At 39.2% G+C, this 13138-nt stretch overlaps 1 protein-coding gene across 6 annotated transcripts in view; it reads right to left on the bottom strand.

Moving 5' to 3' along the window:
- The window catches only part of ncor2 (nuclear receptor corepressor 2), a 147414-nt gene that overhangs the window by 27686 nt on the left and 106590 nt on the right, over positions 1–13138 (bottom strand). For all 6 annotated transcript variants that reach the window (XM_016236143.1, XM_016236138.1, XM_016236140.1 and 3 more), the window contains exons 17-21: positions 12276–12338; positions 6732–6874; positions 6505–6643; positions 4005–4422; positions 3461–3566 (exon numbers count right to left, since the gene is read on the bottom strand). In XM_016236143.1, coding sequence (XP_016091629.1) covers positions 3461–3566; positions 4005–4422; positions 6505–6643; positions 6732–6874; positions 12276–12338 — 869 coding nt within the window. The remainder of the gene's footprint in view (positions 1–3460; positions 3567–4004; positions 4423–6504; positions 6644–6731; positions 6875–12275; positions 12339–13138) is intronic.

Here is a 13138-nt window from a genome sequence, read left to right as displayed (position 1 = left end):
AATTAAAAGAACCAAAGACTTAAACTACTTCAGTCTGTGTGCATTGAATTTATTTAATACACGAGTTTCACAATTTGAGTTGAATTACTGAAATAAATGAACTTTTCCACAACATTCTAATTTATTGAGATGCACCTGTATATGTATGCATGTATTAGGGATGCACCGATACCACATTTGCCAGTACTCGCCCGATACCGATACTTTTATTTTTGGTACTTGCCGATACAGAGTACCAATACCAATATTTTTTATTGCATTTGTACATTTTTTCAATATTGGGTACAGAAACCAAGAGTAAGTATAATATAAGGATAAGGATAATGTCAGATAACTTTGATAGTAAGGTATGTAATAGACTACAATCAACCAAAAATTAGACAGCTGTTAGTATGACAGTATTTACACAACTATCAATACTTAGTCGGGCAACCCTTAGCCTCAATGACAGCCTGTAGTCTCCCGGGCATGCTGTCACCCAGCTTCATGCAAACCTCAACTTCAATGTTTTTTCCCAGACTCGGTCTGAATAATTTTTGGTCCCAAATTTGTATAAATTTTACTGGTAGTCCACTGTATGAAGAATTTTTGGGTATGATTTGTCACAGTTTACTTTATTTTGCCATCCTCACTTACATAAATGAACTATAGTGTCCTGCACCCAAAGTAAAAAATATCAAAAATTATATCTGGTCTCTGAATAATTTTTGATTTGACTTTATATCCTTGGGTTATTTTCACACTTAATTATGCCCATTAAAATGTATTGTACAAGTTTTTGTTACTTTCACTGTTCCTTTTTTTTGCTCTATGGTACATCATCTTTAATTTAATAGCATTAGAGCTGCTCCATTGCAGCGGCTAAGTACTGTAATCACGCACTTTGCTGTAATAATGCAGGGAACCACTGGTTATAAATCTCCTAACTGTGATATTTTCAGAAATAGAAATCGCGTTTTTTCATCTGAAAAACGTGCACGTATTTGTACTGATGCAGAACAGTACAGCCTAGCGCATTTCACACAGGCAGCTAGATTCACTTTCGCCAGAAAGTCGTGTATGCCTAAGGTTGAAAATAAATGATGTTTATAGTGAATGCCCCTATAAATGGTCTTATTTTTACGATTTAGTTTTAATCCAAATGATGCGTGTGCTAAGTGAGTGAACATCAAAGATCACACAACAGAAGTGCGCACTCTCTCTCTCCCTACCATTAAGTAACTTGTGCATTGTTTTACTTGTTTTTTACATATCCGACCGAACTACAAACTTTCTAGTGATGTCTGTGAGAAAGGTATATTCACTCGACAAGCTCGCACATCTGTGCCGCCGCGCTCAATCCACTCCGCGTGCATTGTTTATCAGCTCGCGCACATCAGCTATACAGGCGTCAATACTGAATGTTTAACGTTATGTTCATTGCATACATATACTTCGAAGTAGACATCCTTAACTCCATTCTGCTGTCTGTTGTTGGTGTTTCTTTGTCTGAATATGGCGCTTATCACATGCTATGTGGTATCGGCATTTGGTATCGGGGCATTTTAACGAGTACAGGAGCTCAGTATCGGGCCCGATACCAGTATCGGTGCATCCCTAGCATGCATGCGATGCATGTATGTATGTGTATATATATATATATATATACACACACACACACACACACACACACACACACACACACACACACACACAATATATATATTTCCCCCCCCCTTTTTTTGGCCAATATCGCACACCCCTTGCAGTCATATTATAATAATTAGGGATGCACCGAATTTTCGGCCACCAAAAATTATCGAAAGAGAAAGCGACGGCTGAAAATACGAGCCGAAAATATAGGCTACATATAATAATGAATATTATACTGTATATTAACTGTATAATAACTATACAGGGCTCCAGACTGCGACCAACCATTTTTTCTGCCTGTGTGACAATTTTGTGAGCGGTCACACTGGCGCGACCACCGCGTTGTTCAACTCTTAAGCGCTGCCATTTCTGTTGCATATGAGAAATATCAAATGGCAAACGAAACCGCGCTACTCGTTTGAACTGTGCAGTGCTTACAGTGTAGAGCCTGGTTTAGCGCGAAGGAGCGCGCAGCAAAATTGATGCGAATATTTAGACAATGATGGATGGTTTTCAAGCTAAAGTAAAAGACCGCTTCTTAAACCAGAGAAGGTGGACATGTTGGTATTCTTGTGTGAAAAAAACTAAAAACATGCAAGCACTGCCATCGACATCAAGTTTAGTTTTACTTTTCTTTTTGTTTTCATTTTGAAAAGCTTGTTATTTTTGCTGTTTACCTCACGTTATGCTATGGAAGCTCTCTTTTATTTATTTTTTATTTGATTCCTCAGTGTTTGCTAAATTTTCTGTAATTTATTAGTCGGTAGGCTATATAATACAGCATGTGGTGTATGCTATATGCCTCATCTTATTCGTTTTTGTTAATAAATGTTTTGTAAGCTAGTTTGTCATTGTATCTTACCTTTTACTGTTGTTGTGCTTTTTAATTAAGAATAATAAAGAATCCATCTTTTGTTTTGGTCTTAAAAAGTGAAATATGTATAGATGTATGTCAAATCAGACAATTATCTTTTCTTGTAAAACGTGACAACAAGATCGCGAATTCGAAAGTGAAGGCATCCGAAGACCGGCTTATAACATAGCAAAAGAGGAACTCCCATTCACAAAATTCAAACCTCAAATACTGAATATAACAGGTTGAATGGTAACCACTTTCCTTTCCATATAACTATAAACTATGATAAAAGTTCATCAGCATGCATTGATTAATCCCATGTGATCGTGCGACCAACTGAGAAAGTTAGTCGCAAAAGAGCGACCAGTGGCAGATGAGTCTGGAGCCCTGCTATATTATACTAGGCTACATCACAGACATGTTTTGAGTGAGTAACATACTTGATAATGTCATCTCACACATCATTAAAACAACAAATACGGTGTTATCATAGAAAATAAATATTGCACACCCCTAATGACCGCCTACATCCACATCATTGTCTTTAAACAGGGTGGAGTTCACAAAAGGCTAATCAATCATAACAGAGGTCGTTTACATGTAGTCTTATACGAACAGCAACAAAAACAACCTCTGAGTCATTTAAAACAATTATGGTTATTTTGTTGAGACTAACACCATGCAAGCTCCTCTTAGAACAGCGCATATCAGTTTCCACACCTCTCCACTTGCCAGAGCTCTAACGTTCTGGCTATTAGCTCATCATGAGTGTCTGAATAGCTAAGAGCAGAGGTGGAAAACTAGCATCTCATGGGAATAAAAACAGCCTTAGTAACCATGGCAACATGGAGAGAAGATGCTAATCTGCATAATCTGGCCAGATATGGTAGTATTAACATGAAAACCTCATGAATTTCAAACCACAAGTGACTGAAAATAAAAAGGCAAATGTCAGTAAGGGAAGGTACTTACTATGGGAGGTATAGCGGCTGCTCTCTGCTTGAGCTGTTTGAGGTCCAGCGGTTTCTGAAGTGGAGAAGTGATCACTCCATCATGGGCGAAACTCAACAAACTCGGCCTAGCAGACGTCATTGTGTTGAGAGTGAGAAGAGCAGAGAAGAGTTATTGCTTAATATGGTCAGAACCTCATTCTCTCTTATTTACTGTCTTTGTAAACAGCCCATTAATGCCACAAAACCACAAACACACACACACTTAATCATCGCAACACACAAACAAATATAGACACTCCACATGCAGTCTTATGGAAATGTAAAATGCAAAATACACAAAGACAGCCAGACAGACACACACACTTCTCGCTCTGTTATGTTGGGCAAGCTCACAGGCTGTTTCCCCTGACTCGCCCAATATATACAGTGTTTGCTGTCATGGAAAAAATAGAGTCCTACAGGACAAATCAACAATCCCAGCCCCCTTAACCACAAAACACATCAGACCCCACCCAAGCAACCAATCAGCCCTCGCTCTCATATACACACATGCACACTCTCACCTGTTCTTGTCTGAGCTTTCCGTCTCCTCCACCTCATCGGCGCTGCATGTGGCACTGGAGTCGCTGTCTTGAGCTCCGCTCTTTCCTCCATGCTCTTTCTTTTTGACCTCTTTCTTGCCCACCTCCACCTCCAGGGCAGGAGGCTTCTTATCTTCTCCTGCTGCCTCCTTACAACACTCCCCCGGTTCGATCTTTACCTCCTGCTTCACTCCTCTCTGTTCCACCTCTCCTTTCTCCACTTTTGGCATTTCATCCGGCCCCATCTCCGTAGCTGCCATGTCCTTGTCCGTGGAGGACGAGGAAGAAGTGGCGTTGGGTGCAGTTTTAGGCCGTCCGGAGCCCTCTTCTTTGACCTTGCTGTCATCTGAGGAGCGTGGGGAAGGGAGGCTCTCGGTGTCTGAGCTGTTATTGGCTCCACCTGAAAAAAAAAAGAACATTGTAAACATCGTAAGAGGGCAGGACACGAATATCAGCTGATCTGTTGAGTGTGGTTTGATTGGTAAGGCGGTTGTTTTGGGCACTTCATTTTTCAATTTGGGGCCATTGAAAATTCTATTATTTGTTTTATCCATTTTAAAACATTAATTTTATGTTCTGGAATAAAGATCTGATTATGGACATCACAACTTAAATTTTGGTAAAGTACAATACTGTTAAAAAATTTGGGGATGGTAAGCTTCTTTTAATGTTTTTGAAAGAAGTCTCTTATGCTCACCAAGGGTGCATTAATTTCTGGAAAAAAAAATACAGATTATAGATATATTTCTATCTATTTTAAAATGTTATTTAACCCTGTGATGGCAAAGTTGAGTTTTCAGCAGCATCCAGTCTTCAGTGTCACATGATCCTTCAGAAATCAATTATAATATGATTTGCTGCTCATGAAGCGTTTCTTATTATCAATGCAGTGTGCTAATTAATATTTTTGTGGAAACCATGATGCATTTAAGGATTCTTCGATAATTAGAAAGTTTGTAAGAACAGAATTTGAAAGATTTTTTGTAACATTATAAATGTATTACACTCTCACTTTTGATCAATTTAAAGGGCAAGCTTTCAGAATAAAACAATATCTTTTAAAAAATATACTGATCCCAAACTTCTGAACAGTACTGTATGTGATGGTGATATATAGTAAATTGTGTTTGATTATGATAAAATTTTTTGGAGCTAGCTAGCTGTCAATTAACTTGAAAAGAAAGGCAACTGTTTTTTAAATAATTTTCTGACCGCTGTATCGACTTCGATACACGCTCTTCTCACTTCTCATTTTCATCATAACCAAACAAACATTTTTAGAAATGCTTGTCCTCTGAAATGATTAGTGTAATGGACAGGAGTATTGGGACAGTGATAAAAAAAAAGTGATTCTTCGATATATTAAGAAAAACTATAAATTGCACTTATAAGAACCAAAGACCACTTTTAATAACAATATGATTTTTAGGCAAGGGAAGTACAAAGGATTCACCTAATTTATTTAATAAATTATGAAGAGGAAGTTAAAATTCCAAAATGGTGAAATTCTGACAAATGTAACATTTCTTCACTCTTGAAAGTAGAAAAAAAACATTAAACAGATACCATAAACAGCAAAAGCTAATATAGCATGTCCTTTAAAATTGAACGATTGCTTTGAAAAACATTTTCATTTTAAAATCAACGAAGAATCACTCATAACTAAATCTAACATGTCCTTTGTCAAATCAAAAAGTAAACGTAACTAGTAAATACACAGCAGGGGATTATGATAAGCCTCATTTTCCCACTGGCATAACAAACCCCAGCCGTTGAGTGTGCTCTCCAAGCTGGATGTAATTACACAATAACCATAACATAATAAGCACTTCCCTTGCTGGCTTTCTTTCACAAGCTTTGACCTGATAAATGTGGCTTTATGAAAGCTTACGAAAGCCATTTATCGGCAAGCCACACCTGATTGCCAAACACACAGCACAAAGCGTTTGTTTCAAATCTGCCTGGCGGACTTGTGGAAGTACGACGTCCACAGCACGACACACACACTTTAACACCTAGACAGTTTGATCGCTCCGCTATAACACAACCACTTCACAAAACGCCGCTCTCCTGGAAAAGCAATTCATGCTTGTGCAGAGAGTGTCGCCTCTTTCTCAGAACTCGACAAAAGTAGGTCAGGGTTGTATCACGGGTGAGGTCATAGGTGAGTCTAGGCCACGTGTTCCTGATATTCTGAGAAAAGCACTCTGCCGTTCGATTCGAGCTGCTGTGGGACTTCCTGCCAGCCACAAAACCTCAGAGGTGTTTGGTTTCAGTGTGAATTGTTTCATAGCTACGGCTGATAACAATTACCAAACTGCTCATTTGTTTCTCAGATCTTAACTGAGTTTCATTACTTCCATTACACAAAGTCAGTGAGTAATGTGCAACAAGTGACTGTTTAAATGGACATTAGTCTTTATGTAATAATTACTGCATGATGCTGTGTGAGTGTGCAAGAATCAAGCGTCTGTGTCCATACCCTCTCCGTCATCCTGAGCCTCCTCCTCATTGCCGCTGACTCCCGATCCCTCCATCTCCTCTTCCTCTGCAGCAGATGGAGCACTGGCCTCCTCGTTCTGAAGAGCTTTACCTTTACGTCTGGCCTTACGCTCTTTCTCCTACAAAGAACAAGCACAAAAACAACAACATGAAACCAATACTGCTGACAATTATAAATAATTCAACCCGCACTCTCTAAGAACTGACCGATTTTATTTTATGCTGTTGCAGAATCTCATCCAGTTTCTGTCTCTTCTTGTAGTTAAAGTAGAAGTTCTTGCACTGGGAGACTGTTTTGGAGCCCACCATCTTGGCAATAGCGGACCAATTTCTGCCATACTGGAGCAGACCTATGACAGAAAGAAAAGGAACATTCTCACTTTACTAACGTAGAAACAGGAACAGAACTATAAGTGATAGAGTAACTACCGTCATAATTATTTCAACACACGAGAGACAGCGTCATCGTCTGCATGACACAACAAAAATGTCCCTTTATTGATACGGAGAATGGGAAATGATGAGGAAACCACTATAATGGCCAGATTAATTGCAACTGGATTTTTAAATAGATTCCAATAGAAAACAAGTATTTGAAATCAAATCAATGCATCCTTGGTCCCAAACGTTTTAACAGTAGTGTGTGTAGATCTAATTTTTTTCCCTACCTGGTGTCCCACTAAGTCACATGCACTCAAAATAGGGCAGCACCAAGGCTGTTACAGTTTATATAAGATTTATATTACACACTGCCTAACACACAAAATCCCTGCGCGCTGGGTAACGGAAGCCTCGGGCGTTCCCATTTGCCCAGCCGTTGCTGTCATCATTAAGAAAAACCTCAATAAAAGGTCAAAGATCATGTGCTGCCGCTTGCCGTCTGAAGAAGGAAAGTGGGGCAACAGCCTGACATGAACTGTTCTCAATCATTTAACACCAAGCTAACACTCAGCAGACATCAGCCAAGACATTGTGTGCTGGTTAGCTTCACATTAGGAACCTCTTGTCCAGTCTAAATAGCTGCTTTGATTTATATCGCGCTAGTGACCACAAAGCACTGCTGCCCTCCACATCAAAGCTAACAAGACAGTCAGTGTAGATTGCACAAGGATGGAGAGAATGAAATGGAGAGATAAAATGAAGAGTGTAAGTGCAAAAAATGCCCTTAGTGACACAAACAAGCAAAGCAAGAAATCATTTGAAGTCTTATTTGTATGCTTATCCTCACCATCTCTGATCCTTGTTTCTGTCTCTGTTTATTCTTCAAACTTCCAGTTGTTTGTCAGAAGCGCACGCACATCCTAATCTATGTAACATGGCAAACACACACAGACACTGCAGTGCAAAGGCAGCTTAAATAATAGCCTGCTTAGCAATGTACACATACACAATTACCCAGAAGTACTTCTATATAGCAGGTCAAAAGTCAAGGAAACTCCATTCTTGCCCAATCCAACAAATGGCAAAGTAGCGGTTAAATCCAGTGAAGGGTCAAACACTGTCCTAAACTTCCTGAAATGCAGGTTTCATTCAACTTCAATTTCAAAACATTGCATTTTATTCAGTACCTCCAAATGTTAAGAGTACTCCAATAAGACAATGCTGTCCAATCAGCTTTGGTAATTCAAGAGCATGCACCAATGCTACATCAAATTGAAATCCTCAGCACTGGCCCACTGTGGATCATCCAATCAGGGAGTTGCATAAAGAAAATATGCGCCCCTCTGGTCCACTCTTCCTCTCTTCTCTATTACTCCATCAGCCTTTTCTTCTTCACTCACATGATTTCCAAGGAAATGCACAGCAGAGGCTCTTGGAGCTCCAGAACAGCATGAGGAAGAGCAAGAAAGTAGAAGAGAGAAAAAGGGAGTGGTGTTTGGGAGAGAAATTAGCTCCCATTGTTCCTCTGATAGTTGCGCTGTCGTTTCTCTGATTCTCTCTAAACAGAGCAGCCCTTCTCTTTTTCTTCTTCTCCTCCTCTTCCTCTCTCTGTCTATTTATCAAACTCACGCACTTTCTCTCCCCAGCCCTCTCTCTCTTTCTGTCTCAAGGCCACAGTTTTTTCCACTCCTCTTCAATGGCTGCCGCTTGGCTGGACTTTAACAGCAAAGTGAAGCTGAGATGCAGTGACTCCACCTCCCTAATGCCCGTACTCCCTCCCTCCCTTCACAACCTCATCTGATCTATTCTATCATTCTCTCTCTTCTGCGCTCTCTAATGCATATGATCTGTGCCAAAACACATCTACGCTCAAACACACAAAAACAAACAGACAATGAGAGCAAGAGATTGTGGCAGAAATAAAGAGAAAGAGTGAGATTTAAGAGGTTTGATGTTGATATCATGAGAAAGCAGAGAGAAAGCAATTCCTCCTAACTGACCTGCTTTTCTTCTTCAATGTGACCTTTACACACAGTCCTCAACAACAGTGTGAGAGAGGGAGAAACAGGGAGGCTTGCCAAATCCTCTAATTCGTGCCAACCCACAATTCAGCCACTTCCTTTCTCTCTGCACTCCAACAACTGAATCTAACCACTCACTCAATGTTACAGAAAGAAACTGAAAGACAGGGAGACAGAAAGAAAAAAGACAGCTAGAAAAACAGAAAAAGACAAATTCAAAGACAGACAGATAAAAAGAAAACAAACAGAAGGAAAGCGAAATACAAAAAGAAAAGAATTACAAATAAAAACAGATAGATACAAAGAGAAATCTAGCAGAAGATAGACAGAAATAAAAGGAAAACAGAAAGACAAAAATGGAGACAAAAACAAAAAGATAGACAGAAGGGAGAAAGAGAGAAATAAAGAACAAACAAACAACAGAAAAAGAGAGCAAAAGAAACAGACAGAAAAACAATGCAAGAGACAAAGAAAAAAAGAGTGAGAGACAGAAAGACAAAGAGAATGACAGAAAAAAGCTACAAACAACAACAAAAACAAACACAGTTTGGAAAAAGAAAGGCCGCTAAACACTGCAGCTAAATTCGGTTGTTACTCCTCTTCAGAGAGCTGAATCTTGTTCTGTTCACATTGACTTCACTTATTCACAGGAGTGACAACTGAAGCGACTTGTTTATTTAAATACAGCTGTTACTCTCAAAACTGCAGTGTAAATGTGGCAGTGTGTTTTTTATCAGCATTTACTAGAGCTAAAAAAATATCATATGCACACACATCGGTCTGCAGCTCCTGCCTCTAAAGAAAAGCATCTAAAAAGAACACGGGAGGAGAGCTGTGTGCAGTAGCTCTAGGTTATATGTTACACAAGTCTTAATCCTGCCATCAAGTACCCCCACGGCCACATACACACTCACTTCCCCTCATTTACTCAGAGACGTGAACACAAGCGAGGCCACCCTGCCTTTAAAAGGCTGTGCCAGCGTGCATTAGTCACAGAGGAGACTCTCTCTCTCTCTCTCTCTGTGTGTGTGTGTGTGTGTGGAGGAATGCAGCAAGACGGCCAGGTGCCATTAACATATATTACTGTTGTCTCCCTCTCCCACTTTAAAAATGATCACAGATAAACACATTAGCATAGAGAGCTGTAAGCGGATTTAAAAAGCACAGGCAAGGTAATTGGCTGGTGTTAAGAGGGTCATGGGGTGAGGGGTGGCTGTATATTTTGGAACAGAGTAATAGTAAGACAAAGACAAAGCGGGCACACTAAGGGTAATAACAGCAGCGTTGGGAAAGATTGCAGTCTAGGCTTGGCTTTGATGGTACACTATGTTAACCAGACACATCAAATAAAAAATGCAACTTGGGGAAATTATATGAATGAATGAATAAATAAATATTAATACATGATAAAGTTAAATAAAAGGGGGTTGTTAATATAAAAAAAAATTGTTTAATCTATAAATGAAAAATGTTATAATAAATAAATAAGGTTCTTGCGGAATGAATGAATAAATGGATAGATAAATAAATAGGGTTCTAGCATCACAATAGTTTTTTTAAATGTATACATTGATGAATTGAGATGTATGTGTGTGTGTGTGTGTGTGTGTGTGTGTGTGTATAATAAGATTTTAAGTGGTTTTTTATACCTTCTCTGACCTTCAAAATTAAACAGATTTCTATGCAGATGCCCTTTTTTAAGACTGCATGAGAAATCACTAACTGCTTTCAAGTAACTGAACAGAAAATAAGCACAAAATAAAAATCATGTTAACTTGCTCAGGGTTGTGATGTACTGTTGTAATATTGTGACAACTTCTGAATGAGCTGTTTTTGCTAATTAATCATCATGCATTAACACCAAACCCTCATTTCAAAAGAGTGCACTTCAAAATAAATGTGAAGATCTATAAAATCTAAAACATTATATAAAAGGATACTTGTTGGCATGGAGTCAAGGACAAGCTCTTGTGATTGTAAACAACAAACTTGATTAGGCCCAGGGGACTTTATCATTAATGAAATGTTATTAAGTTGCAGATCCTGTGAGTGGTGTGGAGTAGGCGGCATCAGATGTGATGTGCCGGTGCCAGAGAAACAGAGAGCTGTTAACAGAGCGACGTGGAAGCAGCTCATCTGAAGTAGGTCAGCAGAGCATCCGTTTAACACACTAACAGTCTACATTACAGACCAAACACTGACACATACAAGAAAGAAAATTAGACCTTTGCTCTTTACTCAAACTTTGTTTTCCGCAAATATAATCCCACGTGACGTTTTGAAGGTCCATTAAAGTCACCATGAAATCAAAATTGAAAATTCTTATTTTTTAATGGAATACTGTATTGTTTATTATAAATAATTTATCCGTGCACTTCATTATTATTATTTTTTATTCATGTGCCCTCGTAATCTTTAATCAAAAACGTTAACCTCCCCTCCCCCTCAAAACGACTCATCTTCTCTTCCGGTCACGAGCTATGGTGCAAGGGCGGAGCTATCTGGAACTGCCAACAGCTGCAGTGACATCAGTGACGTTTGGGGGGAAAAGCTGTTCCTAAACCATGAGTAAATGACACGTCCGGCTGTCATATAAAGATGTGGCTCCCACATAAAGACACATTATTATGTGTATCACTAAGTGCATGTGTGTGGAATGAGGCCAAGGGCACAGTGTGTGATCTAGTGCTCATGTAAATGTTTGTGGAGTTGCTAGGCTAAGTGTTACACAGGTCTTATCAGGCAGAGTTACATCTAGTTAACTGAACACAGGGAAATCCTAACGGTCAACATCCAATCAAGACAAACAAAAAGCCCATTATGACCTTTTCTGAAAACATTGTCTTTAAAACTATATTTTGATCCAGGCCACCTAAATAATAAAAAACATTCACACCATTCATAGGGGCCATTCACACAGAATGCGTCTTTGCGTCTAAAAAGCACAGCGTAGAACGCGAGGGTCTTGAGACGCGCCATGTTGCCGTCAAATAAAACCGTTGTCATGCCAACTTGATACTGTAAAAAGAAGCTCGCAACACTTGCCCCACCTCCGAGTTCTTCTGATTGGTCCACTGCTTTGGAACTGACATTGGTGAGCGGCGCTGCGTGTAAAAGTTGAAATTCTTTTAACTTGACAAGGCGTCTTAAAAACGCGGCGCGTTATGCACGTCCGTCAAGCGCTTGTTTACATAGAAAAACAATGGAAAAGTAGCGCATTGGAATAGAAAAACGTGTTCTGTGTGAATGGCCACTTACTAATGTGTTTTGTAATTGTTTGTCTATACTGTGACAATACTGTCTATTCAATAAATGCAGTAGTGACAAAATACCAAACATGGGTTCTGACCTTTCTTTGCGGTCTCCATCTCCTCTTCAGTCCAGCGAGAACTTTCATTCATCTCCAGATTAGCTAAAATATACAGAGAAGAAGAATGTCATGTAACGTAAAATAATAACCAAGTCTCTATAACGAAATTCAGCATCCATCTTGGTAACACCCAGGTTGCTGTTTTTGGTTTACTTTCTAAGTGCAGCTTCTATCTACATGAATAGAAGAGATCAAAATCTCCAAAACGGTTTCAATAAAATAGTTTCAATAAACTATTTCAATAAGCAATTAAGGCCCAATCCCATTTCTACCCCCTACCCCTCTGTTTTGCGCGTTCATGTGAAGGGGTGTCTCGATTCTCTTTTGGTTGGAGGGGTAAGGGGAAGGGGAAGGGCCATATAGCACTTCAAACGAAGATTTTCCGGGACCACACTTCAAACAAAGAGGTATGAATTATCTCAGTGTAAACCGGCTACAGCGGCAACATGGCTGCCCGAGCGAACAAAAAGACATAAATGTAAGCATTATTGGCATTAATAAAGATTTTAATGAAAATTAATAATTTGTTTTGTGTTACATTCAATCGTGAGTTCATTTTCTTTGTTATTCAAAGAAATGTTTGCAAAAATTTGCTAACGTCATATCATTACAGACTGCACGATAGTGCCACAACATATTTTCATGTCTGATCAGGGCGATAACCACCGTAGACATTTGGGGGACACATCACTAATGTTTTTTCTCAAATACCTATTGCCAAATCGAGAGAGAAAGAGAAAGAGAAAGAGAGAGAGAGAGAGAGAGAGAGAGAGAGAGAGAGAGAGAGAGAGCGTGAGTGTGAGTGTCTCTGCAATGAGTGGGTTTTTTTTCTATGTATGGTG

This window comes from Sinocyclocheilus grahami, unplaced genomic scaffold (genome assembly GCF_001515645.1).
Source record: "Sinocyclocheilus grahami isolate Dianchi unplaced genomic scaffold, SAMN03320097.WGS_v1.1 scaffold482.1, whole genome shotgun sequence".
Classification (NCBI taxonomy): Eukaryota; Metazoa; Chordata; class Actinopteri; order Cypriniformes; family Cyprinidae; genus Sinocyclocheilus; species Sinocyclocheilus grahami.
Note: the sequence above shows the minus strand (reverse complement) of the source record. Positions and strands in the feature narration are given on the sequence as shown.